Source organism: Monodelphis domestica, chromosome 2, assembly GCF_027887165.1.
Source record: "Monodelphis domestica isolate mMonDom1 chromosome 2, mMonDom1.pri, whole genome shotgun sequence".
Classification (NCBI taxonomy): domain Eukaryota; kingdom Metazoa; phylum Chordata; class Mammalia; order Didelphimorphia; family Didelphidae; genus Monodelphis; species Monodelphis domestica.
In genome coordinates this window covers 12,993,767-13,018,070 of record NC_077228.1, presented here as the reverse complement: position 1 = coordinate 13,018,070, position 24,304 = coordinate 12,993,767, and the positions used below count along the sequence as shown (strand labels likewise).

Sequence of the window (24,304 nt, the reverse complement as noted above, 5' to 3'; positions counted from 1 at the left end):
AAATTCATCTCTGTGGAGGGCTTGAGAATCTTAAGAACACAAATTACGCTTTGCAGATGGTTTCGGCGAGATGGCCAAGACCTCCGCTCTCATTTTGGGTGAACTGAGGCCGAGACCATTGTGCAGGTGTCCCGAAGGAAGCTCTTGGGTTTCACCATCTTGGAGTCTCTTCATATCTCTTGAGGCAAAGGAAAAACATCCTAACTATCAGAGCCTCCTCTCCGGGCCTCCATTTTCTCACAGAGAATTTGGAAAGTAGTGGAGTGGACCAGGAGCCTATGAACCGGGAACGTGAAAGGTATCCCCAGGTGGAATGGGCTGCCTTTGCCTCTAGGCTTCCTAGAATCCTCAACCTAGACAGGAGATCTCTAAAGGTCATCTAGTCCAACTCCCTCATTTTGCAGATGAAGAAACTGAGGCCCAGACCTCAAATGACTCCACCGAAGTCGCACAAATAGAAGTCGGTCTTCTGGCGTCCAAATCCAAAAGCTTTTCCATTCAACATGTTGACACCATGAGAGATGGCGTAGAGTGACTCTGGCCATGTCTGGGTGGGACCAGATTGCCTCGGGGCCCTGCTGACTCCGAGGTAGTGGAATTTTCTTGGGAGGGGCAGTCCCAGATTGGATGTATCAGTGGTCTTCCACTGACTGGCATGAGGTCACTGGAGGGAATTTGGGATCCCTTCAAGTGTTAGAGAAAAGAGAAAGGACAATTTTGTTCCGGCCCATTGGCTAAGAACTGGTGTTCGACTTCACGGCCACACAAATTGTCAAGTCCTTGGCTTACCCTTGCGAGATTGCCTAGATCAAACTGGGTTTGCTAGCCAAGAGCCTTCTCTGATTTCAAACAGAGCTGTGCTCCTCTAGGCAGCGAGCCTTACATGTCTAAGCAGACCCCTTCCACTCAGAACGCCAGTAAAGGGTTTGTTTTTTCAAAATGAACCCAATAATATTCACCACAAGAAAGCATAGTGTGACAAAGAACTCATTTCTAATAAAATACTTCAGTAGACTCAATACTCAGATGCTCAAGAGGAAAGCTATCAAGAATATATTTGTTTTCGAGCACGCTATGCCCGCTACAGATATGCCCCAGAGATTACTTTAGCTCAAGAGGGAGGGAGGGAGAAAGGAAGGAAGAGAGGGAAGGAATGAAAAAGGAAGGAGGGAGGAAAGAAAGAAGAAGGAGCAAAGAAAGAAGAAAGGGGGAGGGAATAGAGTGAGAGATGGAAGAAGGGAGAGAGGAAAGAACAAATGATTGAATAAATAAATAACTGGAGGGAGAAAGAAAAGAAGGGAGGAAGAAAAAGAGGAAGAAAGCAGGCATTAACTAGGTGCCTACTAGGTGCCAGGCACTGTGTTAAGTGCTTTAAAAATATTATCCTGTTGGATCCTCACAACAATATAAGCAGTAGGTTCTGTTATCCCTACTTGACAGCTGAAGAAGCTGAGGCAGACAGAGGTTGAGTGACTTGCCCAGGCCCCACAGTTAGGAAGTATCTGGGGCCAGGTCTTCCTGATTCCCAAGTTCATGACTTTATCCACTATAGTGGGCCACCTCTGAAGATCTAGGAGCAAAGGACACAAGGGATCCATTTGTAATAAATTCGACTTCTTGCCTAGAGCAGTGCATTCTGGCAGCTAGGTGGCTCAGTGACTAGAGAGCTTAGCCTGGAGTCAGAAAGACCCAAGTTCAACCCACCTTGGATACTCCAAGCACGACTCTTGGACTGTCACTTCAACACTCTTTGCTTCTGTTTTTTCAGCTGGAAAATGGAGACAATAATAACACCAACCTCCCTTTTTGCCTCAGTTTCTTCAACTGTAAAATAGAGACACTAAGAACACTTGACCCAGGATTTTTGTGAGAATCAAGTGAGATATCTATAAAGTTCTTGGTCCATAGAAGCTATGTCACTTGCACAATAGTGCAAGCTATTGTTATAATTAAAGGCTTTTGTCCGTGTAACATTTCATCAAGTACTTCCTCCCCTCTAGTCCTTTCTTCTCTAGGCTAAAACTCTCCATTTCCTTTAAGTATTCTTCACATGGCATAATCCAGATGGCTTTCACCATCCTGGTCACTCTCCTAAGGATGTTCTCCTGCCTGTTATTGTCCTTCCTAAAATGGGGCGGAAGTATTTTTAACTCACATTGATTTCCCTTTTCTGTCCCACAGAGCAAAGCCAAAGAGTTGCCTCTGTCGGCCGTCCGCTTCATGGAAGAATTAGGTGAATGTGCCTTTGGAAAAATATACAAGGGGCATCTCTACCTCCCGGGAATGGACCATGCCCAGCTGGTTGCCGTCAAGACCCTGAAGGACTTTAACAACCCACAGCAGTGGGCAGAGTTTCAGCAGGAAGCCTCCCTCATGGCGGAGCTCCACCACCCCAACATCGTTTGCCTCCTTGGGGTGGTCACGCAGGAGCAGCCAGTGTGCATGCTCTTCGAGTACATGAACCAGGGCGATTTGCACGAGTTCCTCATCATGAGGTCTCCACACTCGGACGTGGGCTGCAGCAGTGATGAAGATGGGACGGTCAAATCAAGCCTGGATCACGGGGACTTCCTGCACATCGCCATTCAGATCGCGGCAGGGATGGAGTACCTGTCCAGCCACTTCTTTGTCCACAAGGATCTGGCCGCTCGGAACATCTTAATCGGCGAGCAGCTCCACGTGAAGATTTCAGACCTGGGGCTTTCCAGGGAGATCTATTCGGCGGACTACTATCGGGTGCAGAGTAAGTCTCTGCTGCCCATCCGCTGGATGCCGCCTGAAGCTATCATGTATGGCAAGTTCTCCTCGGATTCTGACATCTGGTCCTTCGGTGTGGTCTTGTGGGAGATCTTCAGCTTTGGACTGCAGCCCTACTACGGCTTCAGCAACCAGGAAGTGATTGAGATGGTCAGGAAGCGGCAGCTCTTGCCCTGCTCCGAAGACTGCCCTCCCAGGATGTACAGCCTCATGACCGAGTGTTGGAATGAGATTCCATCGAGGAGACCCCGGTTCAAGGACATCCACGTCCGACTGCGCTCCTGGGAAGGCATCTCCAGCCATACCAGCTCCACCTCTCCCTCTGGTGGGAATGCCACCACCCAGACCACATCGCTGAGCGCCAGCCCCATCAGCAATCTCAGTAACCCCAGATATCCCAACTACATGTTTCCAGCCCAGGGGATACCTCAGGGGCAGATCGCTGGCTTCATTGGCCCCCCCATACCTCAAAACCAACGGTTCATCCCCATCAATGGGTACCCGATACCCCCTGGATATGCTGCTTTTCCAGCTACTCACTACCAGCCCCAGGGCCCACCCAGAGTCATTCAACACTGTCCCCCTCCCAAGAGCCGCTCACCCAGCAGTGCCAGTGGGTCCACGAGCACTGGTCACGTGACTAGCTTGCCCTCTTCGGGATCCAATCAGGAGGCAAACATCCCTTTGCTCTCCCATGTGTCCCTCCCAAATCATCCAAGTGGAATTGGCATAACCGTTTTTGGAAACAAAACTCAGAAAGCTTATAAAGTAGACTCGAAACAGCCGTCTTTGCTAGGGGACTCAAATATCCACGGACACACTGAATCAATGATCTCTGCAGAACTGTAAAACACAATGCTATTTTTTATAAATATGATACAGTACAAACTAGAAAGCCGTAGAAAAGATTTATATTCAAATATTTTATTAAAGTGAGATTTTTGTGATTGTTTAGCAGACATTGCAACAAGTATCTTCTGTGAAGTGTAACTGTGTGCTTAGCAGGAGGGGCAGGTGACAGGCAGCAAAACAAAAGCAAGCAAACATCCATTGGATGGACAAAATGATTAAGTGCCCATCCCTGAGTGCCAAGTGCTGGGAGTACAGAGACAAGAGCCGCACCGTCCCTGCCCTCCAGGAACTTGTGTTCTGTTACTAGTGTGCCTTGAACATGGCGTCATGTCCTGTGACCTGGCAGCGGGATGGATGGGTGCACGTCACTTAGCTACTCAAAACTAACATCCAATGAAGAATCGTTCTAAAAGAAATGTAAGGATGGGATAGCAAGCCAGGTCACAGTCTCTATGGCTTTAATCTTTTTCGTGACCACCATTTTTATTTCCACCTTTTGAAAGGGTAAGACTTTGGTTCCATTTAAAGCATCGTGTATGTTGGTATAAAAGATGGGCGTTTACTTTTTGGGGGGGGGGACAGACCTGTGAGTTCATCATCTAGGGAACTCCCATTGGGGAAATTCCCTCCCCCCTTGCAGATGGTGCCACTGTCGGTAACTCATAGTCTTAGAAAGTTGCCCAGGGAATCGAGAGGCTAAGTGATTCGCCCAAGAACATCCAGCCAAAGGCAGGAAGGACTTGGACCCAAATGTTCCTGACTCTAATACCAGACCACTAGCCATTCCACTCCTCAGCAATAAACAAAAATAATAATGGCATTTTAGGCCAATGATTTTAAAACACGAAATTCAAGATGAGACATATTTGTTCATAATTTCTCCTGAGGTTTTCTCTACACTGAGGTTCCCATACATTTTTTCGGTTATGTTTCCTTTGGCCATAGAGCAGATCTTCTGCTGATTCTCATGACCTCTGATTCAGTTGGGCTGGAGCTGGAAGCTTCTCTCTTTTTATTCTGCTCCAGCTTCTCTAGAATATCAAGCCAGGGAACAGAAATGAATGCTTGACTGAGCCCTCATTATTTCATAACCAATGTCCTGACTCAGTAGATGGCTTAAGCTGAAGGGACAATGAAAAAGAAAATGACCTCAAGGCATGGCTCAAGTCCCAAAAGGTAAGCCCGAGGCTAGAGGGTTTCCGGAAATTCCCCTCTAGGCCAACAAGGCCAATGAGTGTTGTATGGTGGAGTGGTAGCAATTGAACACTCCTTCCCCATTTGGCATTCATCCATTATCCAGAGTTTAGAGAAGCATAACACCAACAGGACAATTTACCATCAGTTAATCGGGACTCCCAATTTTTTTGTTTTGCCTCAGTCTGACCTTGGTGACAACCAAATTTCTTGCTAAGTTAGTTAAAGTGATGCCTTTTAATGAGCCGGCTATGCTATGTCTGATGGGTTTTCCTCAAATCCCAAGATTTAAATGAATGTGGCTGTTGGAAGTTTGAGCGAGATCTAAAAAATGTGATTCCTAGATGACAATTTCATTATAATAGTCCATTTCCCCACTTCCCGTGGGATTCTAATGGAGAGCCAGGATTCAAATGGTATAAATAACCTAAAACTGGGCCACTTCATCTACTCAATGGTAGTGTCTTAGACGCAGATGGAAGTAGAGGCTGTGGAATAAATGACTGTTACCAGCCAGACACATTTTACTGAGTTTGGAATTTGCATAGGTTTCATGTTTCTATACAGACAGGATTTTTCTATTTGATTTTTGTTTCTCTTGGGAAAACATTTCCCTTTTCTTAGAACAGTGCCTCATCTAAAAGCCTCACATCCTAAAGAGACTTCTGGGATGTGAAATAGCTCTTCAAACAATATTTCACTTAAGAGAATTAGAAACATCTCGATGTTTCCAATTTTAAAATAGTGGTAGGATGAAGAACGAAACAAGCGTGTGTTCAGAAAAAAAACAACAAAAAGGGCTTGGCTTGTCCCAAATGCCATCTCTTGGAACACACAGAATATAATTTCTCTGTACTCTTAAATGGAGTTTCTCCGCATTTATCGCGAGGCTGCCGAGGCTGCCGGAGTTAACATCCATTGATTTCATGGCATAAATAAGCTTACTCAGAAGTTATGTGTCTTTATTTCTAGATAGGTTAATTAGGGCAAGATACGTGTTTCTTTTTGTTGCTATGCAACTGTTTACTGGTGATGCTTCAAACCACAATTTTATAGATGTTCAGATGACAATCATTTTTTCCAAGAATATTTATTTTAGGTAAACACAGAATTTTAGTGAATCTGAGTTTTTCCAGCAGTCCCTAAAAGGGAAATTAGCATTCCATGAGCCATTTAGTGATTCTTTGGGGGAAAAAAATTTTTATAGCAATGAAGTTACATGAATTTGAGTTAACTTTCTATAAAGAAGTACGGCATTGTTTTTAAGCTTTTGTAAAGTGACTGTGCTACATTCAGGTACGAGCCTTTTGGATTTTTAAACCACTTCTAATAAGATTGAAAAGTGCTGTGATAGGATATCATGGTATCTCTGTTTTGTACGAAAAAAAAATATTTTTTCACGAACTGAAAATTGTCATTCGCTCCATTGGCAATGCTTTTTTGGAAAGATGCCTTTGTTTGCCTATCTTTTTTTTTTTTGCACAAAACAATGTCCATGTTTTGTATTGCAGAAGTGAAAATACAGCTCTGCCTTTTCTATCTCATCTGTTTCTCTTGTTTTTTAATGATGTAGATTTTCTTCTAATCTCTCCCGGCAATATTTGGATCAATTGCCTTGACTGTGTTTTCTTATTTTCACTGCATGCATTTTAATCACTGTATTCCTTGATGTTTGATTTATTAATTATGGGCATTTCAATTAGAAGAGCATGGAAATGTACTAAGAAAGGCTATTTTATATTGAGAATATATGCATTTTGTATTCCACACACCAGAGATGATATTACACACTGATTATTTTATGCTGCTGTTTATTAAAACATTTTTAATATAAAATATCAGCATTTCTTGCATCTTGCTATGACAGCGTTGGAGAAGTAACAATCAATCCTTTCGTGACTCTTTTGATGTTCCCAAACAATGCGTGACTGGAAAAGAAGATGGGTTGGAGCAAGAATGGGTGAGGGGCAAGGGATGAGGGAGCAACTCCTGGGTGATAGACGGGTTCCACTGGTGTCCTAGCACTCCCCCCCCCCCCAGACAGCCTGAGAAAGGTACCCTCCACTCAGTGGGCAGCCCCATTCCCCCAAAGCTCAGCGGATGGGAGGAAGCGGGTGAGAGTCTCATCAAATGGCACCGGTGGGTGGGCTGACTGATTCCTCACTAGAGAGAATATCCATATTAGTGTGATCAGAGATTCACTGGAATGTAGGAATAGGGGTCAGATCTTTGATTGTGTTAGTCTACGGAACTCCCAGGGGAGGAAACTCCCTGTACCGGTTCAGGCCAGCCCAGCCTCTGCCTCGGGGAATGGCTTCAAGTACTTGCCCAAGGCCATGACCACGGGTTAGACCTAGACCTGGAGGCCACTGCACCATGCTGGAATACCTCAGCAACCACAGCTCATATTGGCTAACTAGGATGTGAGACCCCCTTTACCATATTTGACCCCACTGCGAGCATCTTCTTTATCAGGGTACTGTTAGCTTCGAAGGGAACAAACAAAACAAGGGGCCACGCGCTCTTTGGGAGGATGCCGAGCCTTCAATGGACCAACATCCCATGAATGAAGGCATTGGAGACAGCAGCGACTTAGAAATCATTCAAGCTGGTGTGGGAGTCCAGGGGCAGCCAGTGACGCAGTCAGGAAGACAAGCTTCCCGAGTTCCACTCCCGCCTCACACGCTTTCTAGATTACGACCCTGGCCGCGTCCCTTCACGCTGCTCGCCTCCGTGTCTTCGTCTGTAAAAGGAGCCGGAGCAGGCAAGAGCCACGCCAGGGTCTCTGCCAAGACAAACCCGTGGGGTGACAAAGAGGCAGCCTTGGTTGAGCGATGGGAGGCCTGAATGTCGAGAAAAGCCGCAGTTCTGTGACAGGTTTTCCGCTGGGTTCCGTCAATGTCCGCTACTTTCTAGACCACAGAATCCAGATCATCGAAGAGGACTCCAATTCGGGGCATTTAAGATTCCAGCTTTCTAGCTCAAGCTTCCTGGATCCTTGCTGGGATACTGAACACAGTCATCAGAATTGCAAGCATCACTGACATGGAGAGTTCCACAGCAAAACGTGGCTCTGCTCACACATTCTCATGCGTAGACACATGTGCATCCATACCAACACATGCATCTAGGTATAGATACACGTGTGTCTATAGACACACATTACAAATATATGTACCTACATGTAAGCATAACTTGTATGTAGACACATGTGTATACACATAAACATGCACACAGCTGTGGAGATGCACGCTGAAGGTACATAAACATGTGGGATATGTGTATAACATGCCTGTATTGTGGACATGTTCTGCACACATATAAACATGTATAGACACACCTTTGAATATCAGCATATACACAGATGCCATGGTTATATGAACATGCGAGCACATAACCATGCCTGTATTTGTATACTTATACATGTAACATGTATGCATGTATGTTGGTGTGTGCAGAAACACGTGCGTTGTGGGTGTTGCACAACCACATATATACATATGTGTACGTCTAGGCTTTAGCCTATAGATACATGTATGTACATGCATATACGTGGGTGTGAGTACAGTTTGTTCTGTTATCACAACGTGGCCTCAGTTTCCTCACTTGTAAAATAGGGATTATTCTATCCCCTGCGTCACAGGGTTTGGTCGTTGCCAGTTGGCAGTCAGACTCCGTGTTGGTGGCTGCTCGCCATTCGTGCCCACCGTCCTAAGAAGGGCCTCGTGGCCTTGTGCTCCAGGACGAGTTACCTGAATGGCCGCCCCACATCGACAGCGCCCACGATGTGAAATTCGTCCAAGAAGTGCTGAAGCCAGACTTCGGTCAGCAGGAGGCAGCGGCGGCTTTTCTTGGGTCCCTGCAGGGCTGCCTCTGCTGCCTGGCATTGTCGGCGTTGCTAAAGGGACACATTTGGGTGCTCTCCGGTCCCTGCCCTGCCCTGTCTGGGAGAAAAGTCCCCCCTTCCCCCCATGGAGAGGAGGGAGCTGCCTCCCGCCTCCGCGATGGCCGCTGCCCCACATCTCCGCGGAGGAGGGGACGCGGCCCACGTTTCACGGAGCCCTGTAGAGCTGCTCCCCCAAGAGGCATCGCCACGTGCCGGTTTCATCCAAAGGGGAAGCCTCCCAAGGGCCGCTGAAGCCGACTGACCAGGAGAACGTTCCTCCCAAGCAGAGCCCAGGATCTTGTCTGTTCCTGCTTTGGTGTACGAGACGAGCCTGGTTTCTCCCTGCTGTACCAGCATGGACCAGGAAAAGAAAGACGCGGCTCCTTGACAGGCACTCACTAATTAAGCTCCTGCTGCGGTGGAGGCTGAGAATATCTTGGAGCGACACAAGCAGCACACGGATGGTCAATCCAAGATATGTGGAGAGCAAACCCAAGGCATAGGAGAGAAGGTGCAGAGTGCGAAAGTACCAGTCAAAGCCTCTTGTGAGAGGGGCTCCTTGAGCTGAGTCTTGAAAGGAGGGAGGCCTTCTCAGTTAGAGCTAAGGAGGATGGGAACACCACCTGGGCAGGCCATGGAGGAGCGGGACCCACAGTGAGCAGCAAGAATGAATTGCGTGTGTGCTGGGGAATCATGAGGAGGAAGGAAGGCTTCTTAGCGTCAAAGGGAGGAGTTTATTGAGTTCAAATCTCACCAACTGTGTGACCCTGACCCTGTTTACCTCAGTTTCCTCATCTGTAAAATGATCTGGAGAAGGAAATGGCCAAGCACTCTGGTTATCTTTGCCAAGAAAACCCCCAATGGGGTCATGGAGAGTCAGACAGCCAAAGCAGAGTTTATATTTTGACCTAGAGGCAGTCCTTCCTCTTAGAACCCACATAGGCCCTCAAAGCTCAGCTCTAGGGCCATCGAAGGGAGGCCTTTCCCAATTGCCAGTTTGCTGAGTTCTTTCCCTCCCCTGAAATTGTTTGGGAGTTATTTTGCATGGACTTATGTTATCTCTTGTACACAATAGAAGTTTCCAGAGGGCAAGAACTCGTTTTTATCTTTGGATTTCCAGCGGCTGGTGCAATGCTGGGTGGATAATGAGCATCGGATGTTATAATAAATAATATAATAAATGTTGGTAGGTTAATTCTAAGCTACTTGAGCAGGGGAATGACATAGTGATGCCTATATTTAGTGTTTATTCAAAGAGATATAGCCCCGTAGGGTGGGAAGAGTCTTGACTCTGAGGTCAGAGTATTTGCTTCAAATCCCACCTCTGGTTCTAGTGATGACCTTGGAGAAGTCACCAACTGTCCCCGAGCCTCAGTTTCCCCATCTGTAAAATGGAGTTGGATTCAATGACCTCCTAGAGCTCTACAAGCTCTATAATCTATGACCTCAAAGGTCCCTTCTAGTGCTCAGTCTATGGCCCTCTGGCCTCCAAGGGTGGTTTTTTATCCTGTTACAACCACCTGAGGAAAGATCTCAATAACTCATTCTTAAATTCAATTAGAAGCTGTCTGGCTTTCTTCATCACCTTCAAAGAAAGGAAAATTCCATTAAATTGAAACGATACCCCAATGCATCCTTTCCTCTGGCACCATTTGACAACCAAGTACATTTGTTCATAGTTGTCTGATTGGACAGGAGACTGATGGCCAATGGCATCCGTCCAAAACAAGGCCTCTGTCCAGTTCACCCAGGACACAGTTTCCTGGAGAGCCACCAAGAGTTTTCATATGGACTAACTTAAACAAGGTGACCCTCCAGTAAGCCTTTTGAGTCCTCAATCCACTGATTAACCAAAAGAAGAAAAGAAATTCCTTCCTTTCCATGAAGCAATGGAACATGGCGGGAAGGTCAAGGAGAGGCTGTTTTTTGGAGAAGGAAAGCTAGACCCAGCTCCTAGCAGGTTTCTGGGCAGGAAGCTCCAGCTCCTGCTCTTGCTCCTGCTCCTCCTCCCTTCCCTCTGTTTGTTTCCTGTGGAAGGAGGCTGACTCCCTGACCCAGTTGGCTGAATCTAGTCACCTGTGGCTTGTTTCCATGTTTTCCTTCAGCAGCTGTAGTCCATTAGCCCTTGGCTGGCTGTGTTCTGCTGGGGGTGTGCTCTTTACTCCATGCAGATGGCTGAGAGCTCTGGGGGGGATGAGGGGAGTGGGGGCTGCCAGAGCCTTCTCAACCCAGAGAAATCAGAGAGATGACTTGGAGGTGAAGCTAGGAATACTTTTCATTCAGAGAACATTTTTCTTCCAACTAATAGCCTCACATGCTGGAGAGAAAACAGTACATCAAAGAAGCAAGAGGGGAAGAGCATGGGGGTGGGCAACACACAAGGATGGGAGAGGAAGGAGAGTCTTCACAGCCAAAATAGTCCAGCACCTGAAGGGTGTTACCCAAAATACCAAGAGTATTAGGGCAGTGAGGAGTCGGGGGCCAGGAACCCTGCAGAGACATCAAAGCGCAAAAGGTCGCTCTAATCCCCTAAGAAATAAAGCTGGAAAAGTCAAACAACATGGAGGCAAAGGGGGAGAGCATCTGGTGGCGTATTTATGATTATTTGATCCCAAAGCTCATAGTGTCAAAATCATTTAGAACAGACAGTCAGTTTGAACAAACCTTTCTGGCTTAGAGCTGGGAGGGATCTTAGAACAAAGAATGTCACAACTGGAAATGACCTTTGAACAGAGAATGGCAGAGATGGAAAGGATGCTACAACACAAAAGGTCAGAGCTGGAAAGGGCCCTAGAACAGAGAATGGCAGAGATGGAAAGGATGCTACAACACAAAAGGTCAGAGCTGGAAAGGACCCTAGAACAGAGAATGGCAGAGATGGAAAGGATGCTACAACACAAAAGGTCAGAGCTGGAAAGGACCGTCCCTAGAACAGAGAATGGCAGAGATGGAAAGGATGCTACAACACAAAAGGTCAGAGCTGGAAAGGACCGTCCCTAGAACAGAGAATGGCAGAGATGGAAAGGATGCTACAACACAAAAGGTCAGAGCTGGAAAGGACAGTCCCTAGAACAGAGAATGGCAGAGATGGAAAGGATGCTACAACACAAAAGGTCAGAGCTGGAAAGGGCCCTAGAACAGAGAATGGCAGAGATGGAAAGGATGCTACAACACAAAAGGTCAGAGCTGGAAAGGACCCTAGAACAGAGAATGGCAGAGATGGAAAGGATGCTACAACACAAAAGGTCAGAGCTGGAAAGGACCCTAGAACAGAGAATGGCAGAGATGGAAAGGATGCTACAACACAAAAGGTCAGAGCTGGAAAGGACCGTCCCTAGAACAGAGAATGGCAGAGATGGAAAGGATGCTACAACACAAAAGGTCAGAGCTGGAAAGGACAGTCCCTAGAACAGAGAATGGCAGAGATGGAAAGGATGCTACAACACAAAAGGTCAGAGCTGGAAAGGACCAACCCTAGAACAGAGAATGGCAGAGATGGAAAGGATGCTACAACACAAAAGGTCAGAGCTGGAAAGGACAGTCCCTAGAACAGAGAATGGCAGAGATGGAAAGGATGCTACAACACAAAAGGTCAGAGCTAGAAAGGACCCTAGAACAGAGAATGGCAGAGCTAGAAAAGATCCTAGAACCTAAAAGCTCAGAGCTAGAAAAGATCCTAGAACCTAAAAGCTCAGAGCTGGAAAGGACCCTAGAACAGAGAGTGGCAGAGCTTGACAGATGTCAATGGCAGAGAGTTCTAGATAATGTTCTAAAATTCTTATTGGGAAAGGAGTTTCCTCATCCTCAGTGTCCGACCACAGTAACACCACAGGTCCAGTGTCTCTACTTTGCTCACATTGAACATGACCTCATCTGGGCTGTCTCTTTAATTCTCCAATAGAATGTCAACTCCTTGAGGGCAGAGAGAGACAGACAGAGACACAGACAGAGACACAGACAGACAGAGACAGAGAAACAGAGAGAGAGACAGAGACAGAGACAGAGACAGAGACAGACAGAGAGAGAGAGAGAGAGAGAGAGACAGAGAGAGAGACAGAGACAGAGACAGAGACAGAGACAGAGACAGAGAGAGAGAGAGAGAGAGAGAGAGAGAGAGAGAGAGAGAGAGAGAGAGAGAGAGAGAGAGAGAGAGAGATCACTTGGGGATGCTTCAATTTCCTCAAAAATTGGTTGAAATATTTTCTAAGGCCATGCACCATGTTGAGCACCAGAGAATCAAAAATGGAATTCAAAACAATCCGTACTCAGATCTGGTTCAAATTCTTTCTGGGGAACACAGAAATCTGGACAGTGACACCTGCAGGTTACATACAGAGGTAATATCAACAGAAAGAAGAGATAAATACAAAGCTGTTGACTACAGGTTGTTTGGGAGGGAGAGAGGGCACCAGTCATTGGGGGAATCAGGAATTCTTCATCCTTGAGACAGAGCGATGGGCTCCAGATACAGCCTGAGACAGTCTTTGGACAAAGCCAATGGGGGTATTTGTTTTGCTTGATTCTGCGTGGTTTTTACAAGAGTTTTGGGGTTTGTTTCTTCGATAGGAGCAGGGAGATGGGAAGAAAAGACATGTTTTTCTAAATTAAGAAATTCAATTAAGCATAAATGAAAATGGAAAGTGATGTTTGAGATATATCTCGAAGGGAAAAGGGAGTCAATGAATTTTCCATGGCAGAAATTTTAGGAATTCAGAACTCCAACTTCATACGCTGGGCTCTTTCTTCCTGTTTGATCTTTAAAGATTAACATTCAGTATTCCTCCTGACATTTATATTGAGGAGGGAATCGGCGATTATTAAAAACAGAGAAACTTAATATTGGGAGAGCACATCAAAAGGTCTTACAGACAAAGAAGGGATCATATGATTCAGAGCCCGAGCGACTCAAAGCATGTGTGCTGGGCTTCACTGGCTGGTTAACAGAGCAGCCTACATCAAAATAGGATTTAAAACACTGCTCACAGCTGAGCTGACATTTGGCAAGAGGAGGCCTTCCTGCGCTCTTGAGGATGGGAGTTCAAATCCAAACGAGGTTAACACTTTGTACGGCTGCATATTTTCCTGGTGGATGAGGGGAACGGTCTTTTTTTCTCCCATTCGGATAAAATGAAAACATCTGCTTGAGTCCCTAGGGATCACATTAGAAAAAAAGCTGGTTGTTAAAGCTGCCTATGGCCTAGGTAACATTTAAAGGGGCTGATAATTATGCTGTCCGTCACACTGATCTCTGGGGCTGAGGAAAATGTTTCTGCCATCATTGGTTTGGGCTTCCATTTCATGAATGCTGGGGCCACACTCACCTCTGCCCCATGATTTCTGGAGCCAGATGTTAGTACAAGTTATTAACAGGACGCTATTTCCCAATCTCTCTCTTTAAAAGTCGCGTGTGTGCTATATATATGTACACGCACACGCGTGTGTGTGTCTAAGTATTTCTATGTATGTCGATTTTTTTAAGTTTAGCTAAAGAAGCAAGGCAGCCTGGGATAGGAAGGATGAAGTTGGCATCCGCCCCTCAAGGGAAGCCATCCTCAGGGCCTTGATGACTGACTGCCTCCACTAAGAACTTGATGGGGATGCCCAAAGCCTGGGCAGTAACAATGCGCCCAGACCACCAGCCTTGCTTCCAGCTCAGCCACAGCCATCTGAGGCAGAAGGGTTCACTCCTTGCGTCGCCCAATGACCGTCAATGAAAAGTGGCAATAAATACCACGTAATCCGCTGGTGCTGCTTCTAACCCGGTGCCCAAAGCCACCTTCCCAGGAAGCAGAGCCTGTGGAACCCCATGCTGGGAACTGTTCCTTCCGGTGTTGAACCACAGATCCTGAAGACCCAGAAATAAACGTTCTCATTGGCGCCATTAAATGGTTCAAGCTCAGACGCTGATATGATTTTTATCAATGGAAATGACAGTAAAAAGATGATACCATCTGGACCTTTCCTTCTGATGTGCAGCCGAAACCTTCTAAATGTGTTTTCTCCCTCATTTGAATGTCAGAAACTTAGAGCTATGGATCGTCTGATTTTTTTTATTTGTAGTTCTAACATTTATTCCAGGACTTCGCACCTAACAAATGCTCTGTAAAAACTTTTTCCTAACTGTGAGACCCTAGGCAAGTTCCCTAACCCACCTTGCCTAGCCCTTACTGCTCTTCTGCCTTGGAACCAATATAGAATAATGATTCTAAGATGGAAAGTGAGGATCATTAAAAATAAAAATAAAAGCTTTTCATCCATTTTGCATCCACTTCCTTAGAACCCTCCTGTTCCTTCTCCCCCTATATATGGGCAAACATTCCTTGTAATTAAAAAAAAGGCAGAAAAAATGGATTTGGGGGAAAATATGTAGCAAGTAGATCTAAAATGATCTACGATGCTCTGCACCTCTTGGTCCATACCTCAGCAATGAACGGTGCGGGTACATTTTCTCCTCTCTTCCCCAGGGCTGGACTTGGGCATGATCATTCCATGGTATTCAACTTCTTATTGCTGGGATTCTTTCCATTCCCATTGTGGGAATACTTTTTCCTGCAGGCTTCCTTCTTGAAGAGCTCCTGTGTCTTCCACGAGTCCCCAGACCCTTTGGATTTCTCGTTTCTTATGGTGCAGAGTTTTCCTGTTGCACGCAGTCGCTGTTTCTCCTTTATCTATTGCCCTGTCGAGAGGCAGCTACTTCGTTGCCTGTTTTTTCTTCCAAAAAAGGTCTTCTCTAGTGATTTAATACGGATTGGTTTTGGGTCCTGTCATTAAAACCTTTGCGATGTAGCGGTTTCGATTCTGTTTTCAAGAACAGCCAGATCTGTGATTTACCTTTAACCAAATGACATTCATCCAATAAGCACTCATTTAGGACCTGCCAGACACTTGGCTTTTAGAGATATGATGATCATCTACTCTTGCCTTCAAAGAGTTGGCTTTTTAGTGCAGGGAGAGAGAGCAGAGGAGTAAATGACCAGAACAAGGCCAAGTGTTCTTCTCAATTCACTCGAATTTCTCTGAAAACAATAATTATCTTAATGATCATTCACACCTTCAGCCTATAAAGCAATTTTCTTATCAGAGCAGATAGAACATCCCATGTTTGGTGACACCCCAATGGACAGTCTGAATTCTCTATTGGTATCCTCTGAGGCCATGTCAGGAGAAAGTGGGGAAGGTCCAAGATTGTGGAATGAAGTCCCTTTGGAAAACTTACGGGATGCCATGGACAATAGTTCCAGAAGATGAATGGTACAGAGGGGTTTCAATCTGCATTTTTAGAGGGAAATCCTGAACCAGTGAGATCGCAAAGCCATCTGACTATTTGAATGGACCCATTTTCCAGATGATCATAGGATTTGGAAGTAGAAGAGAACTTGGAGATCATCTAGTTAAATCCATTAATTATGCAGGCAATCTTTTTGTGGTTTGCCCAACGTCACACAGGTGGTCAGTTACAGAGCCAGGATCTGAATCTAGATTTTTTTGAACCTCCAGCGTCCTTGAGTAAAATGTCTGTGCCATCATTTTATGCACTGGAGTGGAGCAATAGAACGTGAAGGACCTCCAATGGGGAGAGTATCCTTTTCCCCTTATTCCCACCCATAGAATATTTGGAAAGTAAAGGAATTCAATTCCATCCACTCATAAGAAGTTGATCAATTTTATTCTGTCTCTATCATTTACTGCCAGTGTGACCTGGGTAAGTCATTTTCCTTCTCTAGGTCTCACTTCCTTAAATTGTGAAATCAGAGGGATTGGACTAGATGACCCCTAAGCTCCTTTCCAGCTCTAAATATGTGATCCTATAAGCTTACAAGGAAGTTAACTTTTGCTTGGAAGTTAGATGGCATCTTCCTCAGGAGGGCATGGAAATGCTATTGATAATCACTTTGAGAGAACTGGGAAACACCAACTGGAGCACATATGCTAACACCTTCTCCAGGAAGAGTGCATCTCCTTAAGTCCCACTCAGTGAGAATGAACCCATTCATCAACTTGAGTGGTTGGGTAATTAGAGATGAATTTTTTTGGCTAGTACATTCATTAATTGAAGCTGTCCCTTTAGGCTGGGTAGAGTGATAGTCAGTCCTTTTTATAAAGATTCTAGGACATTTGTCTGGGACAAACCAGAAAGCAGAGGAACTGAGAATGAACTGAAGTCCTAGGAAAAGGTGTAGCTTGAGTGGGGACACGGTGGAGAAAGCTCTGCATGCACACTTCTTCCTCTTTGATGACTAGGTTTTTTGAAAGAAGAGGAAAAAGTACCTTAAAGGCTCTCCTCCAAAAAAGGTACCTCCCAAGCATATGTCAAATTATATAAGATTCTTTGAAAGATGTAACAACAGGCATAACCATGTTTGATGACTGATTATTAATAGCAGGCAACACATAAGAAAGGCAGACATATGTTTGCCAAATGTGTTAGCCACTGTCATGGAAGAGATCCAGCACAAAATGCAAGCTGAAGAGGGGTTCCCTATAGACAATTAAGTCCTCCAGATGCTCCTGTTTGCAGATGACACAGTGCTAATCACACAAAGTCAAAGAATGTCACATAATCTCCCAATTGAGAGTAATAATCACTCAAAAAATTAACCTAACTATTCACACAATAAGAACCAAGTGGATGAAGAGTATTTATTATATGAATTATGATATATCGTTGGATGATATACTTCATTATAATTAACTCATATATTCTATATAACATAATTAATATATATTATCATGTGCATAATTACACATGTATTTATGTTTTATATAATTAACTATTGGTTATATATAAAATTATAATTAATATAGTTATAGAATTAAATAACCATATACACAATTATAATTAATTATAGAGTTAATTAGCTTGTTCATATATCATGGGTAGACACTGCAAATGGACAATGAATCAAATTTAAAATCAAATAAGAAGAAAATGACCTGGATTGTTTTGAGGAACTACAAAGTCATTTTAATTCCTATATATTTCTCTTGAAATAAAGACTAATAGTTTAACACCAATAGGCATTGAGAAATGAAGTATGGTTAAGAGTCATAGAAAATGAGAGTTTCTAAAGAAGTGACATTTAGTATGACCCAGAGGACACTGGAGGAAGAGGTGGACCCTTTGGCCAAGATTTTATTACCAAGTTGGCTGCAGGATAAGCTGCATTGCTTAGCACAATTCCTGGTACATGGTAGGAGGTCAAATGCTTATTGATGGATAATGATGTTATTCCAGTCCCTGAAATTTTATGTTATATCCCTATCTCCTAGACCCAATTATTAGTAAGTTAACTTCCTACATCAAATCCAAGTTATCCTCTTAATAACTTCCATCCATTGCTCCTACTTCTGCCTTATGAAACTGAGCAGGAGTCAACCTCTTCTTTACACACATTCTTCTTTTAGTCGGGTGGGAGGTGGATAGGCATGACCAGTGATTTCATCAGTGTAGGGAACTTCCTTATACCAATGCTGATCAGTACCATCTGTACCATCTTCTTAGAAACTAGCTAGGGCTCCAGGTAGACCTACTTGTCCCCAGTCATACAGCTACCCTGCATCAAGAGATAGGAATCAAGCGTGGGTCTTCTTGATTTATTAAGTCCATTCTCTTCTCTATGCCCAGGATGCCTCTCTTCCACATCACAGACCTTCAAATATCGAAGATGACTGTTCTGTTCCTTCTTGCTCTCCTTTTCAAATGAAATACACCCATATCTTTCATCTGACCCTCATATGGCATAGTATTGAGGTCCTTTGCCATACCAGTGCCCTTACCTGGCTTCTCTCTAGGTTGAAAGGAGGAAGAACATTGGTTTATCCCAAGACTGGTGCCTAGAACGTAACACCATACTCCAATCATGGTCCATTCATCAGGTTAGTGGAATCTCCTACATTCATTTACTCTTCCTTTTAATAAGTAATATTTATGGTCACACAATATTTCTTTATTATGAAGATATACTCTTGACTCAAAAAGAGCTTTTAAGCTACTAAAATCCCCAACTCTTTTTGTGCAGGACCTACTTACTCTCTGGCCACCTCCCCCTGGATTTTTTAATAGCTTAAGTATAGACTTTATGTTTTGACTCTGTAATATTTCATTTTCTTAGATTTGGCCCATTATTCTAATTTTCCCAATCTTTCTGGATTCTGATGTTTTCTCAGTCTTTTTAATGTGTCCTGGAGCCCTGTTGACCCCTTCTCAAAATAATGTTCTGGAGCACATAAATAAAATATATAGGATTACAAAGGATTTTGGAATACGATTTTCAAAATATGTTCTTAAAAGACAATTCTATCAACACCAAATTAAAAACCCAGATTAGCTCTGTCTCCCTACATTTTCAAGTGCAGATTTGATAAATATTCTGTCTGTACTTCAAGTCACTGACAAAAAATGTGAAAGCTCAGTGAGTCCCTGGGGTGCTTCACTGATAACCTCCTCCCATGTTAGCATCTTTGAGTCTAGCTATTCAACCACTCTTTTTTAAACCCTTCCCTTCTGTCTTAGAACCAATACTATGGCTCTAAGACAGAAGAGAGAAGTGATGAGTGATGATAGGTTCAGGTAACTTGCTTTGGGTCACACAGCTAGGAAATATCTGAGGCCAGACTTAAACCTAGGACCTCCTGTCTCCAGATTTGGCTGAATCACCTAACTGTCCCCTATTCAACCGCTTTTGAATCCACCTAATTGTACTAAAATCTAACCCACATCTCCCCATCTTTTCCATTCAAATAATATAAGCTTCTATTGAAGGCAAGCAAATTTTAAGTACCTTATATTGAGCCTTAGTTATAACTCATTCATTCATTCATTCATTCATTCATTCATTCATTCATTCATTCATTCATTCATTTATTCATTCATTCGACAAATACTTATAGCTATGTCCCAAAGAGTGAAAATGATGAACTTCATTAAGTGGATTTGAATTCACTCAAATTTCCTCAAAGCAAAATTTTTTGTGAAAATATGGTCTTGGCTCTAGTTCACCAGCAATATACACTGGAAACTGGAACAAAGTGACCACCTCCTGGATTCGTTATTTGCACAAATTAGAACCTAGCAGTATTAAGTGCCCATCATGGACCAGGCGGGACGATAGGCACTAAGAGTGTAAAGTCAAAAGTGAAACAAGCCCTACCCCCAAGGAACTTACATTCCACTGGAGAGAAAACAACATGCACACAGATAAGTAAATACAAAGACACTCAAATGGATGAGGGATCTGTCTCACTCATGTGGACGTCCCATCCCATCATACAGCTCACAACCCACCATGCCTCCCCATCCTGGGTAACCTCTGAACACATCCTCTGGTCAGTTTGTCAGGGAGGCTGCACGCAATATAATGGGGGCCTTCTTTGCTTCCTCTTGCAATCTCAAGGAAAACAGGGCAGCACATGAGCACATCATTCATTCCATGCTCTAGGCAAATGATGAATCCATTTTCGTTTTAGTGATAAATCATTTTTAGTGATAAATTCCTTTGATGACATACTTTTCTCTGGTCTTTCTTCTGGTCCTTCTAGAATATTGTGGTCTAACCTATATCTCTCCATTGCCATCTGAATAGTACCTCACTCTTAAATCTCATGACTTGTAGTCACACCACGACACAAGGAAGATTATTCATATTAAAAAGATGCTACTGTGTTCAGGTTGAAGTTAGAAGCCATCAAAATAGGCTAAAAAAATCCACCTCATTTTCCTCTCCCTGTTGACTTTCTTCTACACATTTTCTTTCTTGACTTTCTTCTACTCATTTTCTTTCTTGACTTTCTTCTACTCATTTTCTTTCTTGACTTTCTTCTACTCATTTTCTTTCTTGACTTTCTTCTACTCATTTCTTTCTTGACTTTCTTCTATTCATTTTCTATTTGCAACATCTGTGTGTGTGTGTATGAGTGTATGTGAATGTGTTTCTGTGTCTCTGTGTATCTCTGTGTGTGTATATATATATATATACATAGATAAAGAGATATTTAGACAGATAGGCAGAAAGAATAGAAATATATACCCACATATAATACATATACATAATTATATATTATATACATTATGTATAACACATATCATATATTATATATGTATCTAATATAGTTATACACATTGAATACATGCATACATGCTACACATATATCTGTATGCCACATGCATATTACACATATATATGTGTTCGTATGTATATGGATATATATTATTGTATGCATATAATTCATATAAATACATATATATGAGAGAGAGAAGGGGAGGGAGAGAGAAGGCAGGGGGAAGGAGGGAGAGAGGGAGATTATATAGGTACATTGTCCACCTAAATACATGTCATTTTTTAAAAGGTATTTTAATGCATTTTTTCCTTTGTGTGTGTTAGGTCAAGTTCTTTTGAATGATTGTGGATCTCATCTAGAAGGTTCCCCATTATTGCAGAGTTTAATGCATCCAGCCCAATGTCATCCACAAAGCGGAATATTGGGAGGATTTCACCATTTATTGTTAGTCTCTCTTCAGTTTTGATTCTGCACTCCATGAAAGTAGTGAATACTTGGAGCAAGCAAATGTCTACCTATTTTATGCCTTACATTAAGTCAATGATCAGAGAGCCATCAAACACGGCGATCTCGGTTGTTATCTCTTTCGAGGAATCTTACATAATTTTGATGTGTGGATGGGAGACATCTTGTTGGAAGAGAAAGTCATAATAACATCATTTTGCTAATTCAAATGCTTTTTTACATAGTAAAATCAATAAACATCTTGTATTCTCTACATGTTTCAGACAATTTAAATAAGGTAAGAATGTGTTCCAGTATAGAATATAGGTTGTAAATGGCCCTCAATATAATGTATAGCTTTACCATTACCTTAATGAAGGATGTCCTTAATGCCTGTGTAAATTTATTATCATAATATTTTTGCAAAGAAGGGAAAGTAAGCATATAGGGCTGTAGTTGTTAATGCTCTCTTGGTTTCCTTATTTTTATTTCTATTTTTTTAGTCTTAATAAGGCTTGTGATTTTTCCCTGCATACCTTTGATATGTGTTTTTCCCTTCCTTGGGAATAGAACCCTTAATGTTGCCATAATTATGCTATCTCCAGCACAAATCTTCTATGGGTATACTTGGCCTAATCCAACTGCATCCCCATCTTTATTTTCCTTACTGCTGTCTTATTACTCAAGGCGGGACATAAAGTCCAATGGATCCAAGCCATCCAAGGATAGCTTTACTCTCCTTCAGACTGAGGGGAATTTGCAGTAAACATCTTGGCCGATCTTTTTTTTATTATTCTTGTTATCCCTCCAGGTCCATCCTTAAATGCCCAGAGAATGACTTTGCTTAGTTATATCTCTCTAAGCTTTCTTTCAATATCTTCCATTTTCCCCTGTTTTATGAAGTCATTGTGTTAATTATCTTCAACCACCAAAACAGTCCACATCTATGTAAGATATTCCAAATAAGGTTATAATCTAAACCTTTCTGTGCTTGGCAAAAATCAAATTTTGAAGCTGGACATTTGCTAGATTCTTTCATCTTCTTTCGGTAAAAGTTGACTTACTACAATGAAACTATGAAGTTTGGTAATAGATGTCTGTCCTTTCTTCTGCTCCTGTCCCATGAAATGACTAATAACTTGAACAGATTAGGTTGAATTAATTTAACTCATTTGATATCTTTTTTTAAATGTGTCTTTGTTTTAACTCTATTCTGTTTTGTAGTCCTTGTTCCAACTAGTTGATGGTTTGATTATACACAGACAGCTGATTCAGGAATGACTTATCTACATCAGTAATGAGTCATTTCCTGTGATAAAATATGATCAGTTTTATTTTTATGCCATTCAATGATTGCCATGTCCAGCACCTCTCAATTCTACATAAGACTTCTGTGTGTTCTCCAAGTTTTGACCTCTATTTCGTATTTCCGACCCCCATTTCCCACCATATGTTTTCCATGCTCCCCTTTGCTCTCACCCTTTCTTTGAAGTCAGTGAGCACCAAAGTCTATGATGATTTCAATTGGAGGGTCTTATGGTGTTCTCCATAGAATTTCTCTATATCTTCATCCTTCTACCACAGCTGTTGTTGCCTAGACTGCAATTATCTTCATGGTGGTCTTTGTCTTATCATGAGCGCTGGAACAAATGTCTTAAGGAATTAAAGTTCTTGTTATCTTTGGACAGATGATAAAACTAACTCCCACAACTCTGTTATTTGCCTTTCCAAGGGGGGCCTGCCTTCCCAATCATCTTGCCATTGACCTTGCAGCTTTCTTGCTTCTCTATACCTGGAGACATTTTCCCATCCAAACCTTCAAAAATCTTGTCCCAGTCTCTGGAAAAGTGAATCCACTCACCTTTGGAGCTCCTTTTCTGGTGTTTAGCTATCTTGATGAGTAAATTAGGGCAAACTCTCTTAATATGTTTTATCTAATAAACCCTAGACTAGACTATCCCTCTTATTGCATCTAGCCACACATCTGGGCTCCAGCTAGTGTCCTCCATGTGTAAAAGGCTGCTCTCCCTCCTCATTCCTACCTCCTTCCACCCTTTAAGTCCTAGCTAAAATCACCTCTTCTACAAGAAGCCTTTCCAAACCCCTCTTAATTTTAGTGCTTTCCCTCTATTCATTATTTTCTATTTATCTGGTAGATAGCTTGCATCACTCATCCCCCCCCCCCAATTTTCCCTTCTATCGCTCTTATCTCTTTCTTTAACTCTTCAATGAATTCTTGATGAGCTTCAGCCCAACTAACATTTTACTCTGAGGCTTTCTCCTAATTGTTTTCACATTGCCATCTTCTTAGTCTATATCTTGGTCTTCTCTGCCACTGTAACAGTTTTTATGGTCAAATTGTTATTGTTGCTTGTTCATTTTCCCAGCAAGGTAGAACAAGGAATAGAGTACTGAGTCTGAAATCAGGAAGGCCAGAGTTCAAATCTGGCCTCATGCTAGCTGTGTGACCTTGGGCAAGTCATTTAAGTTTGTGTCAGCTTTCTCACCTGTCAAATGTTTTAGAGAAGGAAATGGCAATCCACTCCAGTATCTTTGCTAAGAAGACCTCCAATGAAGAGCTAGACACGACTGAAAAACAACTGGACCACCATAACCATTTTTCCAGCCTATTTCTTAGCTTTGAATTTTCTGTTAAGATGGGTTCTGATCCCCAGGGGTTGAGGATACATGTTCCCAAGCTTCAGGATGTCTCATGCTCCTATTTCTAGTGCTAGTTCTGAAGGTCTAAAAGTTTTCAATGTTTCTGAGGTGGTGTATTCCAGGGAGAGGTGTGATTGCTGCTCTTCTCCTTTGCACTGTGGTCTTTTATCAGGAAGAGCCCCTGCTCTCCTGTAGCCACAAGTACTAATATTCCTCTTTAGCTTGGAACTGTGACCAGACTCCCTCCTCTCTTCCTTGGAAAAGCAATCCAGAACAATAGAGGCATTAATCAGCACCAGCTATAATCAGTGCCATGAAGGGGTAACTTCTTTCTGACTAGTTATTTGACCTCTTAACCATCTATAGCTTGAGACCTCCTAAAGCTGCTGCTGTTCCTGCTATTGCAATTAAATCCAAGATCCCCTGCTTCATACACTCCCACGCAGTGTCACA

At 43.1% G+C, this 24,304-nt stretch overlaps 1 protein-coding gene across 1 annotated transcript in view; it reads left to right on the top strand.

Moving 5' to 3' along the window:
• Window positions 1-6,644, top strand: part of ROR1 (receptor tyrosine kinase like orphan receptor 1) — a 343,618-nt gene extending 336,974 nt beyond the window's left edge. Inside the window, 1 exon segment of the mRNA XM_007480467.3 lies at window positions 2,182-6,644. Within this exon segment, the coding sequence (XP_007480529.2) occupies window positions 2,182-3,606 (1,425 nt within the window). The 3' untranslated portion in view covers window positions 3,607-6,644.
• The last annotated feature ends 17,660 nt before the right edge of the window (window positions 6,645-24,304 follow it).